General features: G+C 40.8%; 1 protein-coding gene across 10 annotated transcripts in view; it reads left to right on the top strand.

Moving 5' to 3' along the window:
• The window catches only part of NRG1 (neuregulin 1), a 1,030,155-nt gene that overhangs the window by 896,203 nt on the left and 116,222 nt on the right, over positions 1 to 17,730 (top strand). Inside the window, exon 1 of one of the 10 annotated variants that reach the window (XM_049704164.1) lies at positions 13,327 to 14,821. The exons of 8 other annotated variants lie outside the window; for them this stretch is intronic. In XM_049704164.1, the coding sequence (XP_049560121.1) occupies positions 14,155 to 14,821 (667 nt within the window). In that variant the 5' untranslated portion in view covers positions 13,327 to 14,154. Of the gene's footprint in view, positions 1 to 13,326; positions 14,822 to 17,730 lie in introns of those variants that run through there. One more of the 10 variants, XM_004283634.3, reaches the window with a different exon arrangement.

Genomic DNA, 17,730 nt, shown 5'->3' with positions numbered 1-17,730 from the left:
AGTACTGATTTAATTTCTTCCAAGTAATACTTGAAAGAGAGAAAGTAAACTTTCCTGCTGATCTCTGGGTTTATGGCATGTCTTCTTCCCTCATCTTGTTCATATTAGAATCAGTATACAACAGAGGGGCATTACGGTGTGTAGTAGGTTAAAGTTCTTTGATTCATGGACTTACCGGCAACATCATTTGAATAGGTTGGTTTCATCGTGGCCAGAGTTCAGCCACACAGCATAACTAAGTGGATCGCCTGACGTTGCCAATTAAATTCTGGCATCAGGAAAAGGTACACTCAGACGTAAGGTAGATAGCTAGCGGGAAGCAGCCGCATAGCACAGGGAGATCAGCTCAGTGCTTTGTGACCACCTGGAGGGGTGGGATAGGGAGGGTGGGAGGGAGGGAGATGCAGGAGGGAGGAGATATGGGAACATATGACATGTATAACTGATTCACTTTGTTATAAAGCAGAAACTCACACACCATTGTAAAGCAATTAGACTCCAATAAAGATGAAAAAGTAGATAAATAAATTAAAAAAAAAAAGAAAAAGGTACACTGATTTGAGAAGTAAATATGTCCAAAGTGGAGACTGTGATATGTGTGTGAACGTAACCTTCTCATTATCGTATTTATTCGTGTTCTTTTCTCTTCCTTCTCTCGCCCCACTTCAGTCTTGTTTGGGTCCAGGTCCTGTAGAGCTCAACAGAAAATCATTTCTTATGTTATCAGTGACACTTTTTTTTTTTTTTTCCTCCGGTACGCGGGCCTCCCACCGCCGCGGCCTCTCCCGTCACGGAGCACAGACTCCGGACGCACAGGCCCAGCGGCCACGGCCCACGGGCCCAGCCGCTCCGCGGCACGCGGGACACCCCCCCACACCGGGGCACGAACCCGCGCCCCCCGCATCGGCAGGCGGACCCCCAACCACTGCGCCACCAGGGAAGCCCATCTGTGACACTTTTTTAAATTCATTTTTTATTGAAGTATAGTTGAAGTATAATGTTATATAAATTATAGGTGTACACTATAGTGGTGCACAGTTTTTAAAGGTTACACTCCATTTATCGTTATTATAAAATATTGGCTGTATCCCCTGGGTTGTACAATATATCCTTGTAGCTTTTTTTTTTGTTTTTTTTGGCTGCACCATGAGGCTTGTGGACTCTCAGTTCCCTGACCAGGGATTGAAGCCCCGGCAGTGAAAGTGCGGCGTCTTAACCACTGGACCACCAGGGAATTCCCCCTGTAGCTTATTTTATATCTAATAGTTTGTACCTCTTAATCCCCTACCCTTATATTGCCCCTCCCCACTTCCCTCTCCCCACTGGTAACCACTAGTTTGCTCTCTGTATCTGTGGATCTGCTTCTTTTTTGTTGTAGTCACTAGTTTGTTGTATGTTTTAGATCCCACGTGTAGGTCATATCAGACAGTATCTGTCTTTCTCTGTCTGACTTTTTCACTTAGCAGAACACCCTCCAATGACTTTTTTAAAGTCTCCTTCCATTGGATGCACTTTCAAAATATAATTCTCAAGGGGAGAAGTAAGGATCCCGATAGTGAGAATTATAAATAAGGAAGGACTGATGTGTATCTAATTCTTGCTGCGATGTCTGACCTGCTTCTGGTTTTTACAGTCAACCTTCTCATATGTTTTCCAAGGTGACTAGGACCTTACCACGCTCAAAATTTGAATCATGCCTTCTCTCTCGGCAGATAACCTCACTTGCTACTTCAGAGAAAAGAGAGATTATGGGGTGGAACTTCTTTTACCTTCTTGCTACCAAATCTATAAGCCTCAGCACAATGCCAGGGACATAAGCGGCCACTTAGTAAACAGTATTTTGGATGGATGGGCGGATGGATATGTAGATAAATTAACATATATTGTGGGCCTTTAGAAATGTAAGTTACTTTCGTTACATAAAATACCACGACTTTAAAATCTGCAATCTGCTTTTGAGAAGCAGGTCATCCTGAGGTTTTCCATTTTTTACCTGCCAGAGTGTGGAAAGAAGTTAGTTTAAATGCTGAGCAGCAAATTCCCTAATCACTTGCTGTATGTTGGCTGAATAACAGTAATATTTCATTTTGAGTTGGACAGCTCAAGCATTTAGCCCTGATTTTTTGACAGCACACATATCACTAAAATAATTATTTTTGTACCCATTCAACACATTGTTTTTTACCAGCCAGAGGTTATTTTGAACGCTTCTGTCTCCACGAGTACAGTTAGCTCAGCCTAAGATGCCAAAGATGTTTTGCCTTCTCTTGCACTTTTTTTTTTGTTGTTCATTTCAGAGCTCTCTCTCTGCTGTTCTTTTGCATCACCAAATGCTTAGGTACCTTAAAAAAATGCTTAAGTATTAGTACTTGTCTCAACAGATTCTTTGATATTAAGGTATATGAGTGGTTAACAATTTAACTTTTGACATGCTCATTTGAAACTTGGGAGTCTTTTTGTGGGTAAAGGGAAGACTGAGAGGGATGCACTTGGACATGGGTACTTTTTGGATGCCTTTGACATCAGTCAGTGATAGACTACGGCAAACATTTGGAAGGACGTGGTGATTTAAGAAAAGATGGGGCTAAATCCAGGTATTTAACCTGGGGTTAAGGAGACAACCTGAGGATGGGTTATTTGTCTGACCTCTAGTGACAGAGTCCTGGCAAAGCCTCAGGAAAGAATTTTTGAGAAACACTTCAAAAGATTTATGTTTCATTTGAGAAGCCTGTCTAAAAGCCCTTTGAACCACTTAAGTTAAGCTTTCCCTTCTTACGGACAGTATGTGGGGACAGAAATAAGCGTATGGTTGAAACTCTCTGCATTGCAGTGAGATGTAAAAGAAGTACTTTTCCTGCTAGGTTAAATTGCTGTGCATGCCTCTTGCTGTCAGTGACATGATTTAGTTAAATACAGATGCTTTTAGAGGGGCTTTGTACTGTGTCATAAATATTTAATAGTTTTATAAAATATGTGTATGCATAACTGGGTGGGAAATACAGCAGTGGCTTTATAGTGTCCACTGACCAGTTGATCTTTGAAAAAGATGTGTTCAGGATGGGAGTGTCGTTAACAATAAAAGGATTCTTCTTTTTTTTTTTCTCAACCAACTGAAGCTTACTGTCCAACCTTTCTGATTTTGTCAGTAGAATGAACTGTACAATTTCCCTATTCATGTTATTCATAGATGTTCCAATCCCTAGTGAGTGAAGTATCACATTAAAAAAAAAAAATCCCTTCTCAATAAATGAATGGTCTGGGAGGTGGGGTCAGGAAAAGCTCTTAGATTTTCTGCAGCAGCTAATGGTTTGTCGTATAAAGATACTCCATTGTCATTAGACAATGATTCAAATTATGGTGAATCTTATATTCTTGATATAATTTTGGAATTCATCTTAAAGTAAGTGTGGTGGGGGAAGGTGGGTGGGGAGGCGTCGTGCAGTGGAGGAGGGAGAATAATTGAGTGCAGGTTACCGAATGTGGAATTGGTAGATTATTTGGTTTGGTATGGCATCGGCTTAGGAGTTTTTATAATAAAACATACTACATATATGGTAGTCAGAAACAGCCATGAAAAAGTCTCTTTAAACTTTTTCTAGCATTTCATTATGAAATTTTGAAACACACGGAAAAGTTGAATGACTTGTAAACAGTGTATGCCCAATCTCTAGATTTTACAGGTTAACAGTCGCCATATTTGCTTTATCAAATGTGTATCCATTTATCTATCAATCAGCTTTTTATTTTTGATGCTATTTCAAGTAAGTTGCATATGTGAATGCATCTTGCCTCCAAATATTCCAGCATGCATGAGGTATATGTCTGATTATATTATTTAAAATAATATATAGGTGATGGATTATGTCAACAAATAGAATATAGGTTTCTCTGGAATAAGTCTTCATATTTGGACCTGGCATTTTCTAGTCATCGTATTTCAGAGTATGACTCAGTCATCAGAAGCCTTCCTTTTCCTTTTCCTGACAGTCACTCCTTCCTGTGTCCCAGACTTCTAATTCTCCAGATTAAAAGAGGATGTGAGCCTGGCTCACCAATTCTCAGATATTGACAACATTTGATATTGTATGTGTTTGAATCATTCATCGCAGTAATACTGGGCTGATCCCTATTTTGCAGTGACAATCTTCTTTCCTGAGGATAAGCTCCCTTCCATTCACTAAAGTTTCTTTATTCTATACCTTCTTTTTTTTAGTTTAATTTTTCTTTTATGTTGGAGTATAGTTGATTTACAATGCTGTGTTAGTTTCAGGTGTACAGCAAAGTGGTTCAGTTATACATATACATATATCCATTCTTTTTCAGATTCTTTTCCCCTGTAGGTTATTACAGAATATTGAGTAGAGTTCCCTGTGCTATACAGTAGGTCCTTGTTGATTATCCGTTTTATATATAGTAGTGTGTGTATGTTAATCCCAAACTCCTGATTTATCCCTCCCCCACTTTCCCCTTTGGTAACCATAAGTTTGTTTTCCACGTCTGTAAGTCTATCTCTGTTTTGTAAATAAGTTCCTTTGTATCATCTTTTTAGATTCCACATAAAAGTGATGTCGTATGTTTGTCTTTCTCTGTCTGACTTACTTCACTTAGTATGATAATCTCTAGGTTCTTTATTCTGGACCTTCTCATGTAAGCAATTAGAGCCTTTTCTGTGTGTCCCCTTAATGATGAAATGCTGTTGAATGAGTCTAAATATGAATATTCGTTTCTTAATAACCTCCAGAAAAAGGGTCTGAATATTCAGTAGAATTGTGACCAAAAGTGGTCCTGGGAGCATTATATAGATTAAACTTCCAAGTAGAAACAGTTGCAGTAAAAGGTCAAAGTGAGATGTTTCTATAGAGATAACCCGTGGCGGTAATGATAGAAAATCTAAACCATCCACTGTCTGGCAGTAACTCAAGGATATCTACATGGTTAGCACATAACTAAAGAGCTTCCCTTTGTAGAAATGAGTTGAAAGAGGAGAAGCAATAGCCCTGAATTCCAGTCTTGACTTTGAAATTAATTTTGGTGCTCCAGGCAGATTATTTTTATCTTCGGAGACTGGTTTTTGTTTTGTTTTGTTTTTTTCCTTCTTGTATAAGAGAAAATTCCTGGGTGAGGGCTGTTCCAGCTCCAATAGTCAATGAAAAAATTGAAATCTAACTATTCTTGAGATTACAGTTCATCTTTGCATTAAGGCTACATCCTTTCACTCCACATAATTTCAGAGATAGAGAGAAAAGAAACAAGTCATTCGTAAACAAATCTGACTCTAGCAATACATGGTACGATTTATGACGGGAAGTTCTGAATGGGAGGTCAAATCATAAGATATTTTTGTCTTATGACTTTCAAATTCATAGTTTTAAAGTAATAAAAATTTGCAACAATGCAGAAAGAGTTCCCACCCCTTAGACTGAGAAATAGCAGAAAAATATAGAGCTGGTATTTGATTTTAAATGGGATACTTCCCCTTGTATCACTATCGTAAGGCTTATGACCTTACAACAGAAGCACGGGTTAGACGGCTCTCTGGAATGCCAAATCAGTTCTAGAAACTGCATATATTTTTATCACTCCTTTTTTCCCCTTTGGTGGAGCTCTACATTTTTCTTTTGATCAGCAACAAGGAGAGAACTGTGTAGACTCTAAGGAAAATGTGTATTGTTAACACATTTCCTCTGGCTGAAGTCTTTTCAGATTTACAAATTTGGATTGTATTTAAAAGTAGAACGATTCAGATCATTCCTTTCCACAAGCTTCCTTTGTTTCAGGTAAATTGTGAAGGCTTATTTTATACGTGGCTTTATATGATGTTTCAGAATCTCTTGAGTAGATGGTACTCTCTTATGAGTAATTCATAACTGCCTTCACATGTGGACCACCTCATGCTCAACAGTTTCTACCTGAAACAGAAGATTTAAAAAACAAATTTCTAAGGCATTTGTTAAGAGTGAGGTGCTCTACGCTACATTTTTTGATTCATCTGGGGACCAGTTTATAGAGTCAGCTGACCAGCAGCTGAGCTATAAACAAATAGCTAGTGCCTAAGTATAAATCAAGTTCAAAAACTTCCATGTTTTGAAACTTTACTGAATTTGTATTAAATTAGCATTGATTATCAGAGGTATTTCTTCCTTATGTTTAATTTCTCTTACTGCACCAAAGTACAGCCTTTATGATTTTCTTTAAATAAGATTATACATGTCCATGCACTTAAAAACACAATGACCCCTTGTATTTTTGTGACATTTGCCACAGTATTTAAGAATAAAACAAACAAATTATCTCTTAGCTGTGCTGCTCTGTGCTGTGAACCTATAGTAGTGAATATTCATGAAACAGAGCAAAGTTCAAGTCAACTGATTCCACATATATTGCTGTATTAAACATTATGAATGACCATCCAACCATATAACCTCAGAGTAGTCACTATAAAGATGATTTTCCTTCTTTCCATCATACACAGCGTAATTTAATAGGATTTGCATTTATTCACACAAATAAAACTCTGTACGGCATATCCATGTCTTTAAGATATTTTTTCCATTGTTTATACATCCCTCTTTAGCAGAGTTTCCATTTTGATGCATTACCTCAATAATACTTAACTGAGTGCCTTCTGTGTGCCAGGCATGTTCTAGGTAGTAGAGATAGAGTGATGCAAACAGACACAAGTGCTTGCCCTTATGGAATTTACATTCCGGTGATGAGTTTATCACACATTTCAAAACAAAGCACACTGTGTTGAAAATACAGATAGTTCAGATAACTGCCACTCTCGCGCCACTTTTTGCTCCTATTTCTGGTATATTCTGAATATGGGAATGGAATGGTGTTGAGCAATGAGAAATAATATTTTGAGTACATAAAATGAGCTGGAGTTATAAGTCTTCCTCATTTTCTCATAAAACTTCTTTTGAATTGAAACTCTCAGTGACACATCAATTTATTATATCTTTGTGCTTCTGAGTTCCCTGAGATGCAGTATTGCATCATCAACATCAATTCAGAGTTCTTAGTAATTGTCAGAGATTCAATGCTACAGGACCTACTAAGATTTTGTAGAAGAAAGGGCAACCTATACATGACAAAGTCTCATTATTTGAGTGCAGTCCACTAGTAAAAGTGGTCAGATAGACTATGTTTTCCTTTTAACAGTAAATGTTGGGGAAGCTGAAACCATGATGAGTGTGCAGTGTAATTTTTTTTTTATTGAGTTGGAATTCACATAACATAAAATGGACCGTTTTACCGTGAACAATTCATTGGCATTTATCACAAGGACGTGCAGCCACCATCTCCATCTAGTTTCAGACATGTTCAGGGTCATTGTAAAAGAAAGGCGACGTGTAAAACTAAAAACAAAATCAACCATTTGTATATAACTAATGATTTTACTTATGGGCAGTGAGAAAATAATAGGTTCTTTCAAAGTAAACACATTATAACCATCAGATTTAATAAAAACATCTTTCTATATAAAATTCTCACATTCTCATCTTTGACATCATTTACTGTCTCGAGCTGTAGCTGAACATCAAAGGATCTAAACTTATAAAGAACAAAATGTGCCAGAGCAAACTGATCATCTTGTTACAAAATGAGGACACAGACCCAGAGTCACTAACAAATAGTATATACAGATCCTCACAAAATAATTCTTACAATTAAGTCAAAAAGTCTTTTCTGAGATAATTTTCACTGGGTGAGAATAAAGTAGAATCAGATTCTTGACTCGTCCTCAAAGTGGGCAGAAAAGTACCTGCCCAGTAAGGTGACCTGAGTTTCATCTCACCTGTTTAGCGTTATGAATAGTGTAGAAGAACATCAAAGAGCACGTGGACTTGGTTTGCCCTCCGAGAACTTTTCTGTTTGGTTGAAGAGAGAATTACAGGAAAAACAGTTAAATGTTGGGTTATCCCCAACTTTCCATCCACTGAAATGATCTGTGGTAGTTGAGAGTTAAGCATAGTTGGGGTAACAGCATTTCCCTAAATGAAGATAAATTCATAAAAGGCGTAGTATTTGGGAACAGTCATAAAAATTTGATAAGCACATATCTGAACTGGACATTAAAAGATTTGAAAAAATGGAGGGGAGTATAGAGGGTATTTTGAATAGATAGATGGTCATGAAAAAAGTCTGCCAATTTATTAGAGGTGCCGTAATCTGTGTAATTCAATCGCAGTTAAAAATAAAACCAAACAAAATGTATGTATTGAACGGACAGCAGAGCTCTAGTTTGGGATAGCCAGATACCGATAGACCTCCTGGCCTTCAAAGAAATTACATCCTTCGGTCCTATATACATAACATAGTTAAACAATAACACCTCGGGCTTCCCTGGTGATGCGGTGGTTGAGGGTCCGCCTGCCGATGCAGGGGACACGGGTTCGTGCCCCGGTCCGGGAGGATCCCACATGCCGCGGAGCAGCTGGGCCCGTGAGCCATGGCTGCTGAGCCTGTGTGTCCAGAGCCTGTGCTCCGCAACGGGAGAGGCCACAACAGTGAGAGGCCCACGTACCGCAAAATAATAATAATAATAATAACACCTTGGAAGATGTGCCCCAATAAAAGTAGCATTAAGGAATGCTGTGTCTGTGACCTGGGAGCACGGAAGGGCTCCATGGAGGAGCTGAGATGTGAGATGGGGAAGATTTCCAGACGGATGGGCGGAGGATAGCGGATCCATTTGAGTACTTGGTTCTCTTATAAGAAGCAGCAAGTTTTAGGGATCCGTTTAGGCCCTGAAGCTTTCTTGTGAAAATCGTGATTTCATAGTTCATTAGCAAATGAATAAATCATTACAACTTATACATAGTCATCTTCAAAGATTGGAATCCAAAAATGAAATCACTGCTGTCGTCATGGTTTTAGATGCCACAAAGTAAATTCTACTTTTTCAGCCATAAACTTAAGGAGCAAGGGTAAACTTTTTCAGAGTTAAATGTTTTCAGAGTGAAATAGCCAACACACCAAAAACAAAATGTAAAAGAGAAAATAAGTTTACATACTATGGTCATCCTCTTTCATCTTCTTTCATCTCCTGGAGTTACGCTAAATATTTCTGATAATTAAAATGAATGCAGAAGCTGTCGCCTAGCTTGACTTGAAGTAGCAGAGGAATTTGAGTATTTTTTATTGGATGATATAATAGGATTGCTTCTTTCCCTGAAGCTGGCTTAGGAGGAGGTTGGAATATTGTGTATCAGAAATACGTGTGTTCTGGCTTTGTTCTGCCGAATTCCATTCGACATCACTGAGTCTCCTCTTGAGCCAGGTTGACTTACTAACACTTCCTCACTGCCGTGGTGGATTGACGGTGGTTGCAAATTCTTCGTCACACTCTCCATCAAGATTTATTTCCCCCGTCCTTGAATCTCAGCTGGCACTGTGACCGCTTAGCCAACAGGATGCAGTGGACATAGCCCGTGCCACTTCCAGAGTCAGTCTTAAGGAGGACTTAGAGCTTGCACTTCCTCCCTCTTGGGCTGCACCCTCTCAGAACCCAGCTGCCATGCTGTGGGAAGCCCAGGCCACATGGAGAAGCCACATGTTGGTGCACCAGCCAACAGTCCCTGCTGTCTTCCCAGCTGCCATGTGGCATTAGCTGCCAGTCATGTGCGTGAACCTCGAATGTTTCAGCTCAGTTACACCTCCAGGGATTGCAGCCCCAGCTGACATCTAATGGAGCAGAAGAATCACTCAGCTGAACCCAGTAAACTGCAGGCTAGTGAGATACAACACCGTGATTGTTGTTTTAAGCTATTTCAGGGCAATTTGTTTCATAGCAATATGTAACTGAAATAGCTTTCCAAGGAAAATCCAGGAACTGAGACTGTGCAAGAGCTCATTCAATTGAAACTGTAAATAGCTCATATTTTAAAAACCTATGCTTAATGCTTGTAACTTCTGAAAATCCCTAGGCAGAATTTTAGAAGCCTCTTGTTGTGGAAACTAGGCACCTTTAAGTTTATTTACCAGCTACATTAAGGTAAAATTAAAATGCCTATTTCATGGTTACACTTTCTGGTTCACTTATTTTTCCCGTTGAAGTAATAGATAAGCAATATGTAATGAGATGCCTTCTTTTGATTAAAAACGAGAAACAGTATTTTTCAGTAGAAAGAGCATGAGTCAGACTTTTGTTCTAATCTTGGTTCTGTTGCTTAAGAGCTGTATGTCCATGGCTAAGTTATCTAAGCTGCCTGAGTCCATTTTTAAAAAATTATTTTCAAGATAATATGTACTATACAGGATGAGCGAAGGTCAGAAATCATGTATGCTAAGAACCTAGCAGAGTGCCTGGCACAATGGTGGAGCTCAATAAAAGTAGCTTTTGGGGGCTTCCCTGGTGGCGCAGTGGTTGAGAGTCCGCCTGCTGATGCAAGGGATGCAGGTTCATGACAAGGTCTGGGAGGATCCCGCATGCCGCGGAGTGGCTGGGCCCGTGAGCCATGGCCGCTGAGCCTGCGCATCCGGAGCCTGTGCTCCGCAACGGGAGAGGCCACAACAGTGAGAGGCCTGTATACCGCAAAAAAAAAAAAAAAAAAAAAGTAGCTTTTGTTGTTATGAAGGAGGTGGTAATGTGGTTTTAAAAAGTAGTGGAAATCTGTCTTTTGTTCATTTTTTAGAGGGACATGGAAATGTGGGTGTTCCTGAGCTTTATTGGAGATGGAGCCTAAAGGGTTAAAGTGAGGTGTACTTGCAGTTCTTCCTACAAACATGCATGTTTTATTGGACGGAATTCTGATCCCTAATCCTGTTCACACTACCCTGTTCTCACTTCTTTATTGCTATAGAGATTTGGTAAAGGGATAAAGGCAACTTCTGACTCGTAGTCTCAAGGGTAGAACTAATGGAAAATTCCTTTTATTCTTTACCTCCTGTCCTACTCCCTTTCCTCAATTAGGTTTACCTTCCAGTTGGATGGGAAACAACTTTATAGGTTGCTGGCTCCCTGCAAGCTGATCTTAGCTCCAAGAAGCCACAGTGTTCATAGGCTACATCTCCAGGGAGGACACATACACATCCCACAGTCTGATTTGTGTAGTCCAGGGGAAGAAAACAGCTGTGGCAGCCGACAGGATTCTGTCTCCGAAGTTCTGTCCTAGCCTTTACATAATCTGTTCTTTTGCTTTGTAAGTGTTGGTCACCTTTAATATGACAACTAGAGCAGTGCCCAGTAATTTCTTTGTCTGCTGAGTTCGTCTGTTCTTAATGATCGAGGGGAGGTGAGTAGTTGTTATTGGTGCAAGTGAAGGACCACTCTTCTTAACTATAGGTTTCTGTTTTCAGTGTCTTCTCTTAGCTGCCTGATGGGGCTACCTGAGCCCCATTTTGGTCTTTGAAATCTAGGTGACCTTGGCTGTGGGTGAAATGCCAGTATATTATACTTGAGTGAAATATTGGTTTGGGGCAGAATTGAGGAGTTAAGTACCACAAATTTAACCTGGGTGATATCTAAAGGAATTTTAAATTATTCTAATTTAGCACAAATATTTACTTGCCTATATTGATTTTGAGAATTTACATGAATATTGATAATTAAAATCTTAATACCTCTCAGTTTGAATACTGTAATTGCCTCTATATAGATTTTCTGTGATGTGAAATTTCACGTCCATTGCTAGAATCTTTAAGAAAAATCTCTGCTTTAAAATCAAATAGTTAAAGCTAGAAAGTAGGCATATGAATTATTTTAAAGTACCAGTTACTGGTATATAAGTGCAGGTTATACACAGATGAACTTAAGGATAATTCATTTTGCCCATAAGTTTGTCAGAGTCATAATTACAATTATGCAAACTGCTTCAGGCTTTTGTCATTGTTGTTAGTGATAGTACTAACAACACACATTTTAAGATATTACTACCCTTTAAATCACTTATAATTACGGGCTAATTTAGTTTTGAAAGAAATGATAATATTATCTCATGCCCACTCAGAGCTTAAAACTATTTCAAAGCAGTGGAGATTGTGCTATGCGAAACATAATGTGCTTAAAGCAGATTCTCTCAGGATTTAAGCTCTAAATTTTATTGCTTCTGGGACTCACATGATGGTTATGTAGTATGGATTTAGAGACAGTTTTTAAGACTCCTGTTGACATATGTGAGCAAAATGGTTCCTTGGAAACCATTCAGGTGTCCAGTCACAGTAAAGTGTGGATTAAAGATTCAGATGCGTATCGCGTGTGCTGACACACAACGAACTGGAGGGTCAGGGCAGCCTGGACTCTATTAAAGTACAGTGCATTTCTTCCAGTCTTTTAACCACTGCTGTTTGAAAAGGAAAAAGAAAAAAGTCAGCATCGAAATTATCTGTAAGGTAAAGCTACTGAGACTTAACCCCAAAGGCATGCTCTTATAGAAAACTCTTCTTAATCTTTGCAGTGCGGTTATAGCTGAAGACATGTGGTATATATTACAGTGCCCAGGGAATTCAACCTCCAACAGTGTGGAGTCACAATGAAGGCTAATTTCAGGATGAAGTGGGAGCCTTTGCTTCCTCTGTAGCTCTCTTACTTACCGGCATTTCTTGTTTGCTGGACATTAGTCCAGGACTGCTGTGAGTGGGACAGGGCAATGGAAATTTAAAGGGGACCAGAGTGGGGACATATGAACCTCTCTCCCCTCCCCTAGCACCCCATCCTCCAACATACACTCGGCATTTCACGCTTGGGCATCACCAAGTCTAACCCGGTCATTGCAAAAAGGGCTGAAGGCAGAGCTGTCCATGGTTAGAAAAAAAAAAATGTTCTCGCTGTTGGTTGAAAATTCAGGTAATAACAGTCCTCTTGGTGTACAAAACTTATTAGAGGGCTGGGGAAGGAATGCTATCTCTCAGCAGCAGGCAGGAAGAAATTGCTGTTGAAAAGCTTACCTCTCTGGGGAGGAATCAGATATCAGACTTTGCCAAGCCTCAGGTCCAACCCATAAGGTCCCACCTACATCCCTCCCTCCCCCCCTGCGCCCCATCCCAGCTTTGTTAGATTGCTAGCATCGATCGCTGGCTTTTTCTGACCCAACAGTGGGTGCAGGAAAGAGAGCCAGCAAGACTTAGAGCAAGCAAGGTTGGGGTGGAAAACTGGGGCAGCTTCGGTAGGGAGAAAAAAAGAGAAAGGAGGCGAACGGGGTTGGGGGCCATGGGGACTAAGCTTAACTGGTGCCTGCCAGCTTCTCTTTGATTTGATGGCCTTTATTCCTTCTAATTGGATAAAATAGGAAGTCACTGGCAGTCCCGCGTTGCTGGGTATAACTGATTTTACTCAGACCAGCCGGCAGCCCCAGAGTGCGGATGGAGGGAGGCGGGTGGGAGAGGAGGGAGGAAAAAGAAAGAGAAAGGGAGAAAGAGAGAGAGAGAGAGAGAACGCTTTTGGAGGAGGAGGGGAGAGGAAGGGAGAGAGACGGTGAAGAAGGGAAGAGCCGCAGAGGAAGAAAGTGAATGAGCGCTCGGGAAGGACAAAGAATAGTTGGTTGCCGGGTGAGGGGTGGAGGCAGGGCGGGGAGCGCAGTTACCGCCCCTCCTGGCCGCGGTCTCGCCTTCAGATCCCTCTGCGATGAGACTGTTTGCAGTGATGCTCGGAGGGCAGGCACCTGCTGCTCTGTAATGATTCAGCCCCTTTCAGCCGTCGCGTTAACACAACAGGATGCTGTTGCTACTGTCACTGCTGCCTCTCCTGCCGCCGCCGCTGCTGCCGCCGCCGCCGCTGGTCCTGCTTTTGCTTTTACTTCTCCTGCATGACAGTTGTTTTCTCCATCTGAGCAGACCCCAGTTTCAGATGCTCGAGGTGAGAAACATGCCTTTCAGTTTGGGCTACTGGTTTACTTAACTGACCAACAGATCAGCTCGGTTTCTCTTTTGGCCTCTGTCCTTCTTGACCAGCCGGGATGCTTTGGAGAAGCATTTAAAAGAACTGCAAAAGTGGCCCAGAAACAGCAGTAAAGAATTACAATATACTTTTATTTGGTAGTTGCTAGAGGCTTTCTTTTCTTCTCCGCCTGCTTTCCTCCTGAACTCCTCTTGCTTTCGGTAATGGCTCTGGACTTGGAGGACTTATCGATTTCCCCCTGTAAGATGCTGTATCATTTGGTTGGGGGATGGTAATGGACGGTGCGGGAGGCCAGGCCTTCTGGAGGTGAGCCGATGGAGATTTCTCCCCCAGACATGTCCGAGGCAGCTGCTGAGAGGTCCTCCAGCCCCTCCACTCAGCTGAGTGCAGACCCATCTCTGGATGGGCTTCCGGCAGCAGAAGACATGCCGGAGACCCAGACCGAAGATGGCAGGTCCCCGGGACTCGTGGGCCTGGCTGTTCCCTGCTGTGTCTGCCTGGAAGCTGAGCGCCTGAGAGGTTGCCTCAACTCAGAGAAAATCTGCATCGTCCCCATTCTGGCTTGCCTAGTCAGCCTCTGCCTCTGCATCGCCGGCCTCAAGTGGGTGTTTGTGGACAAGATTTTTGAGTATGACTCTCCCACTCACCTTGACCCCGGAGGGTTAGGCCAGGACCCTATTATTTCTCTGGATCCAACTGCTGCCTCAGCTGTGTGGGTATCATCTGAGGCATACACTTCACCTGTCTCTAGGGCTCACTCTGAAACTGAGGTTCAAGTTACAGTGCAAGTTGACAATGCCGTTGTGTCCTCTGAGCCTTCAGCGGTACCAACCCCGAAGAATCGTATTTTCGCTTTTTCTTTCCTGCCATCCACTGCTCCATCCTTCCCTTCACCCACTCGGAACCCTGAGGTGAGAACACCCAAGGCAGCCACTCAGCCACAAGCAACAGAAACTAATCTCCAGACTGCTCCTAAACTTTGTAAGTAGAGACAGACGGATGATGATGTGTAAAGGAGAGGGGTGGGCTTGAGGTCCTCAGAAGTGTTCTCTAGAGTGTGTAGCTGTGTCCTTTTCTTCTTGGATTTTAATGGCATGGTTTGGTTTAAGTGTATCATGTGACTGGGATGCTCCGGGGTGGCGTGGAAAGATGAGTGAAAAGACCGTGTGAACTGCTGGTTAGAACTGATGCTCTAGCAGCAACTCCCTCTACCTGGATTGTTAAATCTGGGGTGGGGAACCCAAAACTTCAGCGTCTGGGAGCCATGCTTGAATTTCAGTTACATTCCACTGATTTCTAACACTTTTTAAGATTAAAACATCAGACCATCCATATATATATATATATATATATATATATATATATAAACATGACTTCTATACAGCAGTGAGTATGATCCTGTGTCTCTTTGTTTTCCCATATAAACTTCCGATCACCTCTCCTCACCTTTCTGTTACCCTCTGCCTCCCAGCCAGCCCAAGCTGCCTGTTCTCTTTCTCCATCTCTTCTTCCTGTTCCCTAAACCACTTCTCCCCACATTTGTATCTTAATTGGTTCTTCCTGATACCGCAAGAAATCTTTAGATGTTTATAGCACTCACCTCTCAGCAGTATCAGACGGTTGCTGTTGTGCTCAGATAGTAGTTTGAGTTGCTGAGCCCTTATTATGGGGCAGTTTTATTTTATTCAGGACGTGGTACAAATCTGCATGAAAGGATTTTCCCAAATTAGGTTTTTTAAGTTTTATTGAAGTATGGTTGATTTACAGTGTTAATTTCTTCTGTACAACTAAGTGACTCAGTTATACATCTACATATATATATATACTCTTTTTCATATTCTTTTCCATTATGGTTTGTCCAATTAGTTTTGTTTTCTGTAATCCAATGTTTAAGTAGCTTCCTTGACAGTCATTAAAAAGTACAAGATCCATTAGTAAGGTACATCGTTTTTTTGTTTTAGATGTGTCCTTTTTATCCGTCACCTGAGTAAAGAGAGGCCACGCTCTTAAAACAATACAGAGCGATATACTGCTGTTTGTTCTGGGTCATTGCAATGCTTTAAAATGGAAAAGTTGTCAAGGATGAAACCATGACCAGTCAGATTGTTCTAAACGTCATTATAGAAGAGGAGTTTTCTATAGCTTTTTTTTTTTAGTGTTTCTAATTTATTTTTGTTTCTCTATCTTCTATCACTTTTCACCATTGAGACTATTTACTTAGAAACAAGTAAAGGATCAGAGAATTTGGTTCTGAATAACGTGTGTAAAACGTCTTAGAGTTAAAGGAGAGTTGAGGGTAAGGATTCGGTGATGAAATACCCCTTCTGGTTCCCTCTAGATGGTAATGAAGAACACAAACATCTTTTTTCAGATATATTCAGTATGAAGGAGAGCCGTGTGTTCTAGAAACGCAGAAAAAGTTCATTTGTGCTTGTGATTCAAGCTCATTTCATACACATGAGTTTCTGTGGCAAAGATTTAAAGAAAAAAGAGGCTTGTTTTTCAGGTGTAGTTAGGGAAGAACCTCCTTTCTGCAGACACTGCTTTGTATCTTTATCAAATCCCTGAAGTGTCATTAAAGGTCTGACAGCCATCACTGTATTCACCGCCTCTTCCCACCTGGCAAAGTGACCGGGAAATAATACCCAGATGAAATGACAGGCTATAAAAAGCAAGTACAGATCTTGCAAAGAGAAGCACAATTCACCATGAAGACAAGGTTACTTCTTTGTCTTTATCATTTTCAACTTAAGTCTTTAATTAACATGTGCCTGAATAGGTTTAGCTGTCCAGAAAAAGAAAGAGGACCCTATGAAAAACTCTTCAACTAAACCCTGTAATTTTGTCATCAGAGGCAAACAAAGAAAACTCCAGCACAGTTTCCTGATCTAGGACCATGTTAAAAAGTATGTTGTGATGTTTTGAGAAATTATTTTTTAAGGTAAATTCTTCTACTAAGTGTTTTAATAGATTATACATTCCATGCAGTTTCTTGTCTTTTTTCCAAACCAGGACATTGATTTTTCTGGCATTTCTATTGAGTGGAAAAGATTTACTGCTGCCTAAAAGCATCACAGTGGCCGGTTCTGGCCAGATGCACAGCTGCAGCGTTCTCAGTGCGTTGGAGATAAGCCTACAAAAGCTGTCTGGGAAGTAGTTTTCTCCTGAAAAGTTAGGGCTACACAGTTGGTTAACACTTGACTGCCTATAGGGTTTGCTGTGTGGCACACTCTGGGTTAATTTTTTGAACTAGTGCCTGAAAACAACAAAAACACGAATATCCTAAAAATTGTGCGTCTGTATTCCTTTTATTTTGGAAAGGGATTTGGTCCAGGGAGCTTTGTTTTCAAACACTCATAAGTGGTTGCTTTTGTTGGTTAAGAATCTTGTAACCATTAACGAAAGGAAAGCAAAAAAAAAAAAAAAAAAAAAGCTTGGAATTAGGTTGTCATTTTGCAATCTGTTTCACTTTTTGCTCTTCCATTAAGAAACTGTCGCTTAGTCACAGAAGAACCGGGTCTTTTCTTTCGTCGTCCTGCGTGGTTTTGACATGCACGAAGCTGTCACAGCTTTAATTTTTTTAAAAGGCATTGTCATATCTGAACCATGCTCTTCCGTGGTCTCAGGACTTGATTCTCTGTTTCTCTCTGGCTCAGCATATTCAGCCGTATTATGCACAGAGCTGTAGTCTTCAAGGTCATAGTCTGTTGAGGGCTAATTGATTCTTCTTTATCCTGGAGCCTGCGAGAGTGGAAGAGAGACAATCCTAGTAATTGTGTCTGCTGTGTTATTTCCCAAACCAATCTACCTATTAGCACATTAGGGTTTTATTCCATAAATACTAGGATTACCCTCTCCCTCACTGACTCTTCTCAAATCCAGACGCTCTT

This window comes from Orcinus orca, chromosome 21 (genome assembly GCF_937001465.1).
Source record: "Orcinus orca chromosome 21, mOrcOrc1.1, whole genome shotgun sequence".
NCBI lineage: Eukaryota > Metazoa > Chordata > Mammalia > Artiodactyla > Delphinidae > Orcinus > Orcinus orca.
Note: the sequence above shows the minus strand (reverse complement) of the source record. Positions and strands in the feature narration are given on the sequence as shown.